The 14,907-nt window shown below is 40.0% G+C and overlaps 1 protein-coding gene across 3 annotated transcripts in view; it reads left to right on the top strand.

Moving 5' to 3' along the window:
• abcc9 (ATP-binding cassette, sub-family C (CFTR/MRP), member 9) overlaps window positions 1-14,907 on the top strand; it is a 30,495-nt gene that overhangs the window by 4,749 nt on the left and 10,839 nt on the right. For 2 of the 3 annotated variants that reach the window (XR_013288350.1, XM_077544336.1), the window contains exons 6-20: window positions 1,121-1,287; window positions 1,705-1,806; window positions 1,872-2,012; window positions 2,733-2,927; window positions 4,670-4,834; window positions 4,955-5,110; window positions 5,443-5,577; window positions 5,657-5,819; window positions 5,902-5,942; window positions 6,224-6,366; window positions 6,640-6,748; window positions 6,858-6,965; window positions 12,015-12,087; window positions 12,871-12,976; window positions 14,086-14,187. Coding sequence is in view for 2 of the 3 variants with exons in the window: in XM_077544336.1 (XP_077400462.1) it covers window positions 1,121-1,287; window positions 1,705-1,806; window positions 1,872-2,012; window positions 2,733-2,927; window positions 4,670-4,834; window positions 4,955-5,110; window positions 5,443-5,577; window positions 5,657-5,819; window positions 5,902-5,942; window positions 6,224-6,366; window positions 6,640-6,748; window positions 6,858-6,965; window positions 12,015-12,087; window positions 12,871-12,976; window positions 14,086-14,187 (1,906 nt within the window). In the remaining variant the exon portion in view is untranslated. Of the gene's footprint in view, window positions 1-1,120; window positions 1,288-1,704; window positions 1,807-1,871; window positions 2,013-2,732; window positions 2,928-4,669; window positions 4,835-4,954; window positions 5,111-5,442; window positions 5,578-5,656; window positions 5,820-5,901; window positions 5,943-6,223; window positions 6,367-6,639; window positions 6,749-6,857; window positions 6,966-12,014; window positions 12,088-12,870; window positions 12,977-13,116; window positions 13,156-13,511; window positions 13,557-14,085; window positions 14,188-14,907 lie in introns of all 3 variants that reach the window. The other variant, XM_077544334.1, reaches the window with a different exon arrangement.

Raw genomic sequence — 14,907 nt, 5'->3', positions numbered from 1 at the left:
GTTTAACATTTTTCCCCCACTTTTCTTAACAAGAGTATGAAAACCTCGGGAAAAAAAATATTGTACATCAATTAATTACAATTTTAAAAAATGATCGCCTGACGCGATTTAAAAAAGAAAAGATTATAACCCTAACCCTAACCTCCTCATAAATCACATTTTAATGGAAAAAATATCTGCCTCAAATAAAAACCAAATATCAAAATTTATAGAAACATGGTCTACGTATATAGAATTTTTTAACCTAATTCCGGTTACTTAATTCTGTCTGTTAGCGAGAGCCACTACATCGTGATAACTTACATTGATGTTTCTGCATCTGGCAATTTGTTATTATATTATATTATTAGTATGGAATTTTTTTTTAATGGGCTTTAGGTGAACTGATGAATACACACACGCTCGCACGCACGCACGCACACACACACACACTCGCACATACACATACTCACCCACATACAAAAAAAAGGGTATATATATATATATATATATATATATATATATATGTGTGTATATGTGTATATATATATGTATATGAATTTAAAAAAAAAAAACATTTATTAAATTTTTTTTAATTGATTTGTTGAATTTTTAAAAAAAAAAAAAAAAAAAAGGAGAGCAATGATGATGTCAAATCGAATGAACAATACTGAGCTCTCCTAAACAAGAAAAAAAAAAAAAAAAGAAAAAAGAAAAGATTATTAAAAATTAGGGGCGTCAGGCAATTACATTTTTTTTTTATCATAATTGAATCGCATGACTTCACTAGTTAACTCACGATTAATCACAAAATTTATATCTGTTCTAAATGTACAATGAAAACAAATTCGTTTTTCATACTCTTGTTAACAAAAGTGGAAAAAAAATGTTAAACTAATAGAAATATTTCAAATTAATTTTTGACGTCTATAGCCGTCAATGGCAGTAAATGAGTTAATGACGTTTAAGTAAATGGTTTACCCTGTGATTGCATAAATTGAAAAATAAAACCGCATTTAAAGGAGTCAGTTAATTTTTTTTTTAGCTAAATATATTCTCAACAAGTTGTGAAGTTTGCTGCTGCCATCTAGTGGTGGGGGGGTCCAAAGCGCACTCCCATTTTTTGCCTGGCTGTCCACAGTGCTGTTCATCTACTGGGTGCTGGCCTTCATCACCAAGTCCATCAAGCTGTGGAAGTTCGCCGTGTACACGGTGGACATGAAGCAGCTGAGGTTCTGCATCACGACGCTGCTGGTGCTGCTTTACGGCCTGCTCATGGCCGTCGAGATCAACGTGATCAGGATCAGGGTGCGTGTCGCTGAGGCTGGGGAAAAAAAAAATGGTGGCTCAAGAGACAACATAGTGTTATCACTGCAGTCAAATTGATTCTTCAATCAAGTCAAAATCCTGCATATGTTCATAATATGAAAATAACGGCGGATTCATTCTTGGGCAGGATGTTTTAAAATGTGACCAAATGTATAATATTTGAGATTATGCAAGCCGAATGGAATGTTTCATCAAAAATGGTCCATTATTTGAATCTTAACTCCTGCGTGGCGGCAATATAAATCTTTACAGGCTTAACGATCTTTAAATGGATGCATTTCGGAACGGGGTTTGGTTTGTCTTCAGCCATCCAACCTTGTCATCGGCTCAAATGGAAGATGCCTGATTTGTATGCGCTGGGTCTTCATGTGAGTTTTTGTTGACTTGTCCTGGCAGAAATACGTCTTCTTTGCCAACCCTCAGAAGGTGAAGCCCCCCGAAGACCTGCAGGATCTGGGGGTCCGCTTCCTGCAGCCCTTCGTGAACTTGCTCTCAAAGGTAAGAGGGCGGCGATAGCCCGCGTCGATCCGTCGTCAAGCTCAGGCTTGTCGTTCTGTTGCCAGGCGACGTATTGGTGGATGAACCCTCTGATTATCGGGGCCCACAAGAGGCCAATCGAGCTGAAGAAGATTGGCAAGCTGCCCATCGCCATGCGAGCTCTGACCAACTACTTGCGGCTCAAAGATGCCTATGAGGACCAGAAGGTGAGTTTGACTGCCAACCGTTTTCAGAAAAGAAAAATGAAAGAAAAATGCTGTGGGGTGCCAGCTGATTTAAGCATTTTGACTGATCTTTCAAGGTCCACAGAAAATGTTGTGTTTGGACTATGGAAACACACATACTACCAAATGAAAGATTGAACTATCATCTTTCATTAGAAAAAAAAAGTTTGTTTCTACCTTATTCCGTTTTTCAGTAATCAACAATAGAAAATGGTTAGTTTTACCCAAATGGTCTGTTTTGGACCAAAAATACGGAGAAATCAAGCTTTTTGTGAAACGATATTATTTCATGCACTCTAGTGAATTTGACACTTGTCCAAAGAGAGTCATCGCTGCCATCTAGTGCCCAAAAATAGTCATTATACTAACTCAACCTGCTTGATACTTTCAGCACAGCTGGCCAAGGCTTTCCTCCATCCGTTTCCAAAACAAAAACAAAAAAAACATAGTTAACGTCTTTTAACGTCTTTGGCAGCCCTCATTTGGATTTTACCAAACGTTATTAAACGTTTTTGGCAGTCAAAGAGTTAAGAAACAAAAAATACCCTCTACTTAATTAGGAATACAAATAAATATTTGTGTAAAAGGAAAAACAAAACAAAAAATCTATGCTAATATTGGTTAGCCAGCCTGTGGCATTTCACACGATGAGTTAGCATGAAGCTAGCAGCCTGCAAGCAGATGACTCCTTTTCTACCGCAGACGGCCGAGAACCCGGAGCGGGCGCCGTCCATCTGGCGCTCCATGTACCGGGCGTTCGGGCGACCCATCCTGCTCAGCAGCACCTTCCGCTACCTGGCCGACCTGCTGGGCTTCGCCGGCCCGCTCTGCATCTCGGGAATCGTCCAGAACCTGACGCTGGAGGGAGAGGGAGGCGCCACTTCTGACAAGATGGGGGTGAGTCCATACTAGTACAACATCTAGGGTGCACTAGAACTCTTAGAAGTGACTTTTTTTTTCTCCCCACTACTGTATGACACTTCTGCATACTAGAAGAATGACTAGGGTGCAATAGTTGACACTAGGGGCGTAAATAAAATCGATTAGTATCGTGAAATCAGTTTTGATTTAACCTAACCAAATGGAATTGTTACATTTTAAAATGTACCGTAGATCAATTAAGTAGCCCTAGTAGAATGACTTGGTCTAATGAATTCGCACGCACACACGCACATACACGTATTCACCCACATACAAAAAAAAAAATACAAAATAATATATATTAAAAAAAAATATATATATATATATATATATTTAAAAAAATATATATATTTAAAAAAAATATATATATATATATATATATATTTAAAAATATATATATATTTAAAAAAATAAATAAATAATAATAATAATATATATATATATATATATATATATATATATATATATATATATATATATATATATATATATATAAAAATTTTTTATATATATATTATTATTTTTAGAGCAATGATGATGACATGTCAAATCGGTAAAATTACCGAATAAACAATATGAGCTCTCCAGGAAAAAAAAAAAGAATGACTTGGTCTTCCTTGTGCTATTTTTTTTAAAACTGCTACTCCTATATGACATTTCTGCTCATGAACTAGTTGAACGACAACGGCTCAATACTAAAGAAAAGTGTAAAATATACAATCTATTCATTTGTGTTCCTAAAATAGCAAAAGCGACACATGAAACCTTCGAAACGATCAAAAATGTCCCATTGTAAACCTGCGAAAATGTTGTTGTACTTGCTTTGTCCAGCAGATGGCGCTACTTTTTCCCCATTCAAAGCATGCAGCAACATTTTTGTTTTTTGTGTAAGAGTGCCTCGCTACCAAAACAATGGCAAGCATGTGCCGTCACTAAAGGTGGATAAACAATTTTCGTAAGTAAAAGGTTCGAATCCCTGAAGATTTAAGGTGGAAAAATGTGAACGTGTAATATTTGGCCAGCCGTTTTTGGGAAGGTGAAAATGTTTTTATGCTCGTTATCGCGCTCGAATAATTCTGGAGCTCGAAGCCAAGACAAATTTGGCGTATTTACACAAGTTGATTTTATTAGCATTAACGCGGCGAGATGGGTCGCTGGGTGGTCCCGCCGACCAATCAATGACTCACTGGGTGTGATCACAAGACTCTCGAAAAATATTTTACCCTTGCTTGCATTGGGAGCGGTGACCTAGTGGGTTAGCACGACCGCCTCGCAGGGTTTGCGTCTGAGTCCCGGAGCGGAGTTTGTTGTTTGTCTATTATTGACGGGCGCTCGATTCGTTGTTGGTCAATATGTATCCTGCCACGACCTGGCGACCAGTCAGGCCTAATGACAGCAACAATGGCGTCCGGTGGGTCCGGCGTGGACTATGCTGAAGGTGACCGTGGTGACAAGGACCCGCTGAGTGGTCGCTTGTTGTCACAGCTGAACGGCAGATGTCCGCTCGACTGGCGGCAATCGCGTGAAGCGATTGGGAATGACGAGGGGAAAATTCCTCGCGCGCTTCTCTCAGCTTCAATTGAGAGGATGAGACACAACATTAGGTACACCTGCAGTGCCTTGACTTCCTTTTCATGAATGAGATTTCAATGTGGGACATTGACGGAACTGAACCTGGCAAGTTAAGGTCGTGTTGCGTGTGGTGAATGTTGTTGCAGAACCGGTACTTCGACGTCCACTTCATGCTGTCAACCGAGCTGCTCCAGAACACGTCGGTTCTTGCCGTGCTGCTCTTCCTGGCTCTGGTGCTGCAGAGGACCTTCCTGCAGGCGTCCTACTACGTCACCATAGAAACCGGCATCAACCTACGCGGGGCCCTGCTGGTGAGGTGCAGGGACGTTCGCAAGGATGTGTTTTTACGTGTGTTTTCAAAACGGTCCTTTTTGGGGTGCCACTCGGCTCACTACTCAGCCACCTTTTGAATGTTTTCTTCCCCCACCCAGGCGATGATTTACAACAAGATCCTGCGTCTGTCCACATCGAACATGTCCATGGGCGAGATGACGATGGGCCAGATCAACAACCTGGTCGCCATAGAGACCAATCAGCTCATGTGGTTTCTCTTCTTATGTCCAAATCTGTGGGCCATGCCTGTGCAGGTATCATCACCAATCTTCTTTTTGTTTTGTTTGAACTTGTCAACATGACATTTAGGAGACATGTTATCAAGTCAGCCATTTTGCCAATTCAAATTTCTCGGGAAAAGTCAGCCCCCACAGCGCGTTTTATTTTGCAACATGAAATTTGCTATACATGTCGACCACGAGTGGACCCACAAGAAAGTCTCACGGAGCTATTCTCAAAAAACACACAGGAAGTTTGCCATTTTATTTTGAAGCAACCATTTCCAAGTTTCTTTTCAAAGTAAACCATTACCAAATTTATCAATGTCCAAAAATGGAACCTCGTATTGATTTTTTTTCTCCCGCAGATCCTGATGGGAGTCACGCTCCTCTACTACCTGCTGGGCTGGAGCGCCTTAGTGGGCGCGTCTGTCATTGTTCTCCTGGCTCCGGTCCAGTACATCATTGCCACCAAGCTGGCCAACGTGCAGAAGAGCACACTGGTGAGCGTCACGGGGGCTTCTCCCCGGTTTGAAAACGGGACACCGACAGACAATTATCCCCCCGAGTTGTGTCTTGCAGGAGCACTCCACCGACCGCCTGAAGAAGACCTCGGAGATCTTGAAGGGCATCAAGCTGCTGAAGCTGTACGCTTGGGAGAACATCTTCTGCGACAGCGTGGAGGAGACGCGGGGCAAAGAGCTGACGAGCCTCAAGACCTTCGCCTTCTTCACGTCCATGTCCAGTGAGAAGACAGTTGGGAGCAAGCACGGCCGATGTTGCTGTTGGAATGCTCTTACGTCTGATGATTTTCTGTCCTTGTGCAGTCTTCATGAATGCCGCCATTCCTATTGCTGCTGTCCTGGCGGTAAGCTTGCCCCGAGTACCCGGAAATCATTTGCGACAAATGATGTTGTGGAATTGAAACGATTGCGATGCTTGATTGGTGTTTGGATCACGAGGGTGTCCTTGAAAAAATGCATCTGGTTTAAAAATTATAGCATTTGACGGAGAGGAGGAAAAAAAATCCAGTATGCCAGAAATCAAAGATGGTGGTGGCAGTGTGATTTGCTTCTTCAGGCTGATTTGATGACTAGAACATAATGAGCCCAACGCTGCGTTCTAAAGGCGCGCTCCACCTCCTTGCAGACTTTCGTCATGCATTATTTCGTCACCGAGAGCAGTCCGAGTCCCGCCGAGGCCTTTGCCACACTGGCGCTCTTCAACATCCTGGTGACGCCGCTCTTCCTTCTCTCCACCGTTGTCAGGTTCGCCGTCAAGGCGCTCATCAGGTGAGGCCACCTTGCGGACGCTTTTGATTGTTGTTCTGGTAGTACTCTTCCACAGGATCCTACAGAAAGTAGAGTTTGTGACATCTGGGGAAAAAAATCTGATACATTTGATAAAATCCTACCAAAATTCAAACACGGTAGCGGAAGTGTGACGATCCGGGGGCCGCTTTGCTTCTTCAGGGCCTGGACGGCTTGTTGCGATTGAGAAAACGATACGAAAACGTCTGAAATCAGGAAGAAGTGCAATTTTAGTATTTTCTCCACTTGCTCCAGCGTCCAGAAGCTGGGCGAGTTCCTACAGAGCGACGAGATCGGAGACGACAGCTGGAGGAACGGCGACATGTCGGTTCCCTCGGAGGCAGCCAAGAAGCACCCTGGAGCGGTGAGTACTCCCACCTTGCATCAACATCTCCCCGCTTTGTCCACATAAATGAGATCAAATGAGCTGCGTGGAGCAAACTTGCCGCGTCTTTGCCTTCTGCCTGGCGAAGACCAAAGCCATCAACAGGAAGCAGCCGCTACGCTACCAGATGGACAACTACGAGCAGCCGTCCAGGCGGCAGATGAGACCCAGTGAGACGGAGGACGTGGCCGTCAAGGTCAGTTGATGAAAAGTGTCTTGTAATATAGTAATATTGTATCTTGATGAGGTTTGTAGTCATTTCCCAGCATTTTATTTTGGTCAGGTACGTAGTAATTTAAGCACATTTTATTTAGGCAAAGTTTGTAGGAATTTAACAATATTCTATTTTTAATTATGTCTGTAGCAATGGTCAGGTTTTTAGTATTTTAACCTGATTATATTTAGTTAAGGTTTGGAGTAATATAGCAATATCGTATCTTGGTGATGTTTGTCGTCATTTCCCAGTATTTTATTTTGGTCAGGTACATAGTAATTAAAGCACATTTTATTTAGGCAAGGTTTGTAGTAATTTAACAATATTTAATTTTTGATGAGGTTTGTTAAGCACATTTTATTTTGGCCAGGCTTGAGTTAATGTAACCACATTTTACTTATGTCAGGTGTGTTGGAAGTTAACCACATTTTATTTAGGTAAGGCTTGCTCCTAAAACATTTTATTTTGGTCAGGTACGTAGTAATTTAAGCATATTTTATCTAGGCAAGGTTTGTAGTAATTTAACAATATTTTATTTTTGATGAGGTTTGTTAAACACATTTTATTTTGGCCAGGCTTGAGTTAATGTAAGCACAATTTACCTATGTCAGGTGTGTTGGAACCACATTTTATTTAGGTAAGGCTTGCCCCTAACATTTTATTGTGGTCAGGTTTTTAGTAATGTAACCCAATTATATTTAGATAAGGTATGGAGTAATATAACAATATCATATCTTGGTGAGGTTTGTAGTCATTTCTCAGCATTTTATTTTGGTCAAGTGCATAGTAATTTAAGCACATTTTATTTAAGCAAGGTTTGTAGTAATTTAACAATATTTTATTTTTGATGAGGTTTGTTAAGCACATTATATTTTGGCCAGGCTTGAGTTAATGTAACCATATTTTACTTATGTCAGGTGTGTTGGAATTTAACCACATTTTATTTAGGTAAGGCTTGCTCCTAAAACATTTTATTTTGGTCAGGTTTTTAGTAATTTAACCAGATTATATTTTGTTACGTTTTGGAGTAATAGAACAATATCGTATCTTGTTGAGGTTTGTCGTCATTTCCCAGTACTTTATTTTGGTCAGGTACTTAGTAATTTAAGCACATTTTATTTAGGCAAGGTTTGTAGTAATTTAACAATATTTTATTTTTGATGAGGTTTGTTAAACACATTTTATTTTGGCCAGGCTTGAATTAATGTAACCACATTTTACTTATGTCAGGTGTGTTGTGATTTAACCACATTTTATTTAGGTAAGGCTTGCTCCTAAAACATTTTATTTTGGTCATGTTTTTAGTAATTTAACCAGATTATATTTTGTTACATTTTGGAGTAATAGAACAATTTCGTATCTTGTTGAGTTTTGTCGTCATTTCCCAGTATTTTATTTTGGTCAAGTGCATAGTAATTTAAGCACATTTTATTTAAGCAAGGTTTGTAGTAATTTAACAATATTTTATTTTTGATGAGGTTTGTTAAGCACATTTTATTTTGGCCAGGCTTGAGTTAATGTAACCATATTTTACTTATGTCAGGTGTGTTGGAATTTAACCACATTTTATTTAGGTAAGGCTTGCTCCTAAAACATTTTATTTTGGTCAGGTTTTTAGTAATTTAACCAGATTATATTTTGTTACGTTTTGGAGTAATAGAACAATATCGTATCTTGTTGAGGTTTGTCGTCATTTCCCAGTACTTTATTTTGGTCAGGTACTTAGTAATTTAAGCACATTTTATTTAGGCAAGGTTTGTAGTAATTTAACAATATTTTATTTTTGATGAGGTTTGTTAAACACATTTTATTTTGGCCAGGCTTGAATTAATGTAACCACATTTTACTTATGTCAGGTGTGTTGTGATTTAACCACATTTTATTTAGGTAAGGCTTGCTCCTAAAACATTTTATTTTGGTCATGTTTTTAGTAATTTAACCAGATTATATTTTGTTACATTTTGGAGTAATAGAACAATTTCGTATCTTGTTGAGTTTTGTCGTCATTTCCCAGTATTTTATTTTGGTCAAGTGCATAGTAATTTAAGCACATTTTATTTAAGCAAGGTTTGTAGTAATTTAACAATATTTTATTTTTGATGAGGTTTGTTAAGCACATTTTATTTTGGCCAGGCTTGAGTTAATGTAACCATATTTTACTTATGTCAGGTGTGTTGGAATTTAACCACATTTTATTTAGGTAAGGCTTGCTCCTAAAACATTTTATTTTGGTCAGGTTTTTAGTAATTTAACCAGATTATATTTTGTTACGTTTTGGAGTAATAGAACAATATCGTATCTTGTTGAGGTTTGTCGTCATTTCCCAGTACTTTATTTTGGTCAGGTACTTAGTAATTTAAGCACATTTTATTTAGGCAAGGTTTGTAGTAATTTAACAATATTTTATTTTTGATGAGGTTTGTTAAACACATTTTATTTTGGCCAGGCTTGAATTAATGTAACCACATTTTACTTATGTCAGGTGTGTTGTGATTTAACCACATTTTATTTAGGTAAGGCTTGCTCCTAAAACATTTTATTTTGGTCATGTTTTTAGTAATTTAACCAGATTATATTTTGGAGTAATAGAACAATTTCGTATCTTGTTGAGTTTTGTCGTCATTTCCCAGTATTTTATTTTGGTCAGGTACGTAGTAATTTAAGAACATTTTATTTAGGCAAGGTTTGTAGTAATTTAACAATATTTTATTTTTGATGAGGTTTTTTAAACACATTTTATTTTGGCCAGGCTTGAGTTAATGTAAGCACAATTTACTTATGTCAGGTGTGTTGGGATTTAACCCCATTTTATTTAGGTAAGGCTTGCTCCTAAAACATTTTATTTTGGTCAGGTTTTTAGTAATTTAACCAGATTATATTTTGTTACGTTTTGGAGTAATAGAACAATATCGTATCTTGGTGAGGTTTGTCGTCATTACCCAGTATTTTATTTTGGTCAGGTACAAAGTAATTTAAGCACATTTTATTTAGGCAAGGTTTGTAGTAACTTAACTATTTTATTTTTGATGAGGTTTGTTAAACACATTTTATTTTTAGCCAGGCTTGAGTTAATGTAAGCACAATTTACTTATGTCAGGTGTGTTGGGATTTAACCACATTTTATTTAGGTAAGGTTTGCCCCTAACATTTTATTGTGGTCAGGTTTTTAGTAATTTAACCATATTATATTTTGTTACGTTTTGGAGTAATAGAACAATTTCGTATCTTGTTGAGGTTTGTCGTCATTTCCCAGTATTTTATTTTGGTCAGGTGCATATTAATTTAAGTACATTCTATTTAGGCAAGGTTTGTAGTAATTTAACAAGATTTTATTTTGGTCAGACTTGAGTTAATGTAACCACATTTGACTTTTGGCACATGTGTTGGAATTTAACCACATTTTATTTAAGTGAGGTTTGCCCCTTAAATGAGGCAATTTCAACAAGGTGAGAAAAAGGGCTATAATTAAAATGCGACATATCAGTTGTGGAAATCGTGCACATGGAGGTGTTGACTTTCTTTGTGCGAGCGTCTTCTTCATGTTTGACGTACTGAAGACGTCAAACTCAGCTCATCAACAGCTGTTTGTTATCACGCTGGCTTCTCAGGAAGCGGAGGATTCACACGAGAACGTCTTGCCCCGAGAGTGGCCTCACTTAAGGCGACTCTTCCTGTCGCATCCCTGCGGGGCGATGGCCTGCTCATTAGGCCTGTGAGGAGGGGGATGCGGGATTGGTGGGGGGGGGGGGGCTTGGAACTTGACAGACGTGATGGAGTCTGCCTCCTGGCTTGGAAGCCTCTCGCCAAGGCCCGGACCTTTCCAGCTCGGTCTCAAAGGTATTAACCCGGGTCGAGGTCGACTCCAATGGGAAAAGCCCGTTTGCTCACCAATTCTTCGCGGCGCCGCTGTCACTTCCTGTTCTTGCGTTCGACATTTGATGGGCCAGAATTCATCCTCGTTAATTTTATGCAGTTCTTGCGTTGTTGTTTATCTGGTCAGCCATTTCTCCCGCCTCCCATTCCCTTTCCCGACTCCTCTTGGACCCTGAGGTGGGAGTGAATCGCATACGTGCAAGTTATGATTAAGTCTCAAGTTTTAGCCTTTAAGTCTCGTTACTATGGCAAAATTCAAGAAATTCATGTGGTGCCCCTCACTAAACGTATTATTATTATATTAAGTACAATAATATTGAGGGATATCGTCTTCATTAAAAACATTCTAAAAAAAATCTTGGGCTTTTTGGGGAGGTTGGAACAGTTTGATGGCATTTTCATTCATTTTAATGGAGAACAATAATTTGCTTGCATCTCAAGTCACCACTTGCATTATAGTCACATTGCTTTACATCTGTATATTTTTTTTAGTAAATCTAATAATATCACACTATCTTAAAAATTATTATTTTTAAATACAGTGCATTTGTCAAGTCATGTAGTTCAAGTCGAATGTTTCATCAGTTTAAGCCGATTAAGCTCAAAGTCCTAAAATTGACCACCTCTTGTCATGTGACTGGAGTCTCCCACCTTTGACAGAAAGATGTCACTTGGGCTCACATGTCATGCGATGTCAGTCACATCCAAAACAGATGGTCAGAAGTATTTGGACAAGTTCCACACAATCATCCACTGTCTGATTTCGGCATTGATTGCGAACGGCGTCGGAGCACTATGGCGCTTTAGTTTCCGGAAGGATCTCACGACCCGAGATGTTCCAGTGGAGATTGCGCTCGTGGGTCGGCGTCATGCTGAGAAGGACGCTGGGGGAAAGAGAGCGGGGGGGGGGGGGGGAGTCGCTTAGATAAAATAAACTTAACGGGAACAAATAAACCAAACAGAGGAGCGGAATCCGACCGCCGGGAAGCGACGTGCCAGATCATCAGACGGGCGGGAATTTAGTCTGTTTTGGGGAGGATTGGGCCGATTGCAGACCAGGTGGCTTAATGGAAAAAAAAAAGATTGATAAACAAGCAAAGAAATAATCCGTTTTGTCAAAACAGACGATGACAATATATTGTTTTTTGGGATGTCCAGGTGAGCAACGGATGCTTCACCTGGGGAAGCAACCTGTCCACGCTGACCGACATCAACATCCGCATCCCGACAGGTGAGGATCATGAGGAATGAGTCAGTTCGAGTTCCGGTATAATAAAAACAAGGGGGGTTGGTGAAACGGCTCAAAACGCGACTGTCCTGGTCAAAACGGGACGTCTGGTCAACCTATCCAAAATAAATGAGAAAAATCTCATGGAACAGCCACAAGCAAAAATGTTATGCAGAGTACTGAAAGAAATGACAGCCTCCATTTTATTCAGAAATATAGTTACTACAATGTTACTTTTATCATTAACTTGCAGTGTTAGCTTATGACGTTAGCTTCAACATTACCCTCAGAAATTAGCTTCCAGCGTTACCGCTAACATTAAAGCGAAGGGAGACTGACTAACATGTGGCAATATCTCCAATGTTTGTTTCCTCCGTTAGCTTCAAAGTTAGCTTCCCATGGTGCCTCCAATGTTAATTTCAAACAATGAATTCTGAAATTATCTTTTCCAATGTTAGATTCGGATGTTAACTCTTGAAATTAGCGTCAAACGTTAGAGTCCAGGAAGACTTAAGAATTAACTCAGTGCCAAAAATGTTTTAAAACGTTTGTTGTATTGAACATTCAGTCTTAGGTACTTATTTGTATTAAGTATATTTTACATTTGTTTCAAGTGTTAGGGTAAATGAGGGTCTGAAGATGGCTAGCACGTAACATTAGCTTCCAAAATGAGATTACCACTGTGCTTTTATTGTTACATATTGTTAATGAGGGAAATGTACGTTACTGCTAAAATACACTTTTATGCTCACTTGTACCCTGTAACATCTCAACGTGCGCTTACAGGCCAGCTGACGATGATCGTGGGCCAGGTGGGCTGTGGCAAGTCGTCGCTACTGCTCGCCATGCTGGGCGAGATGCAGAGCATTAGCGGCCGCGTCCACTGGAGCAAGTAAGTCATCCAGATGATGCGCATGCACGCTTAACCTGTTTCTAGCTGGAGATGAAACTTTCCCTGTCTTGGAGGTTTTTGCACGCGGATGATTCGCATTAACACCAGATTCTGACTTCCTTGCCTTCTTGCCGCATCAGGCCACCTGATAGCGAGACGTTCTACCAGGGGACGTTCAGGTACTTTTCTCCCCCGAGAACATCCATCGTCATCTCACTTCATCCACGCAACTCTTAAAGTGATCACTATGACCTCTGTGTGGTCTCCCAAACTGGACGGTCAAAGATGGAAGCTAATTATCAATGACGGCAATGATTACGCCGAAACTCAATAGTTTCTAAGGTCATAAACAGTTTAGCCGTCACCATGGAAACGCATTATGTTTCTTCAAAGGGTTTCTTTTGAGGTTCTAAAATCACGCCTTAGGTTGATTGAAGACTACAGGTGAGTGTGAATATTTGTTTGGCCCGCCTCTCGCCCCATGTAGCATGTTAGCACATGTTGTTGGCTCACGCTAAAGTGCTGCCTTTGACAGCCACCCGCAGGCGGCAGAGGACGAGGCCGGTGACCACGCCGCAAGGTAGCGGACAGACTTCCTGTGACATCATCAGCCACCCTAAACTCCCACCTCCACTCGTGTTTTTGCTCTTTGAAATGTTTCCATCGTCGTCGTCAACTATTGCCTCAATGACGCTGAGTGTCTGTAAAGTTTGAGACTTTGTGGACACCCCATTTGTGAAGTCATCGTCATCTCCTTGGTTTTCAGCATGATTATATCCTTCAAACTAATTCAATGATTTTCATGCAATCCTGTGGAGTGATGAAGAACCCTTCAGTCTGAATATACTGTAGGTGGATATGGTTTTGTTAATTGCGAATGCATGGATGTTAATGGAAGACAACCGGAAGTATGTGTGATGTCTTGAGGAAAACTTCCATTGTCCTCCTTTTTGGTTTGAGTTGTTGCTTCCCGCGCCATCAACCTGCCGTCTTAACATGTCATTGACGTTGCCGTGGTTGTGTCAACTTGTTTGGAAAAGGATCCTCTCTTCAAAGCTTCGTTGTCCTTCTTCTGACGATGACTTCCGTTTCTCATCGCGCACCTGCAGCAAGAACAGGTACTCGGTGGCCTACGCGACCCAGAAGTCCTGGCTGCTCAACGCCACCGTGGAGGACAATATCACCTTCGGGAGCCCGTTCAACAAGCAGAGGTAAGCCTCACATTCTCATCAAGTCAAGTCCAGTCAAAGTTTAAATCAGACGTTTTTAAGCCAAGCAAGTCCCAAAATTGGTGCGTTCATTAAAGGGAAAATTAACCCTATTTTTTTATTTTTTATTTTTTATTTTTTTACAATAATGTGTTCTATCCACTAGTCTAAATATGGCATTCTGGTTAAAATTTACCACTTGCTGTCTGTGAAGATGACATCAATGTTGCTCAGGTCTCGGGTAACAACCAATCACAGTGCAGTTAAAATGGAAAAAAACTGCTGGATTTTGCTTCATAACTCGTATTCCACAAATGTAAAATTAATCAGAATGTCATGTTTAGACTAGTGCCATCACATATAACAGTATTGTCAAGAAATTTTTAAGGTTGACTTCCACTTTAAGTCCATCTTATCAATTACACTGTGACAAGTTATCAGACCCTGTAGACATAATAATAATAATCATGAAAAGCATTTCTACCCTTTATTCTACACACACAACTCATTTCGCCAGCAAAATTGCAAAAAACAGAGGTGGTAAATCCAAGTCCAGAAAGTAAAAACCCTGCCACAGTTTGGCTTTAGCCCCGGATGTTAGCTAGCTACCTCCTTAGCTTGCTCTCGTGGTGCCCGTTTACCTGCTAGGGAGCTAGCTAGCCAGCTAGCATCAGCGGCTAAAGCCAAACTGTGACAGGGTTTTTTCTTTTCAGGCGCTAGCTA

This window comes from Vanacampus margaritifer, chromosome 15, assembly GCF_051991255.1.
Source record: "Vanacampus margaritifer isolate UIUO_Vmar chromosome 15, RoL_Vmar_1.0, whole genome shotgun sequence".
In the NCBI taxonomy this organism is placed as follows: domain Eukaryota; kingdom Metazoa; phylum Chordata; class Actinopteri; order Syngnathiformes; family Syngnathidae; genus Vanacampus; species Vanacampus margaritifer.
Note: the sequence above shows the minus strand (reverse complement) of the source record. Positions and strands in the feature narration are given on the sequence as shown.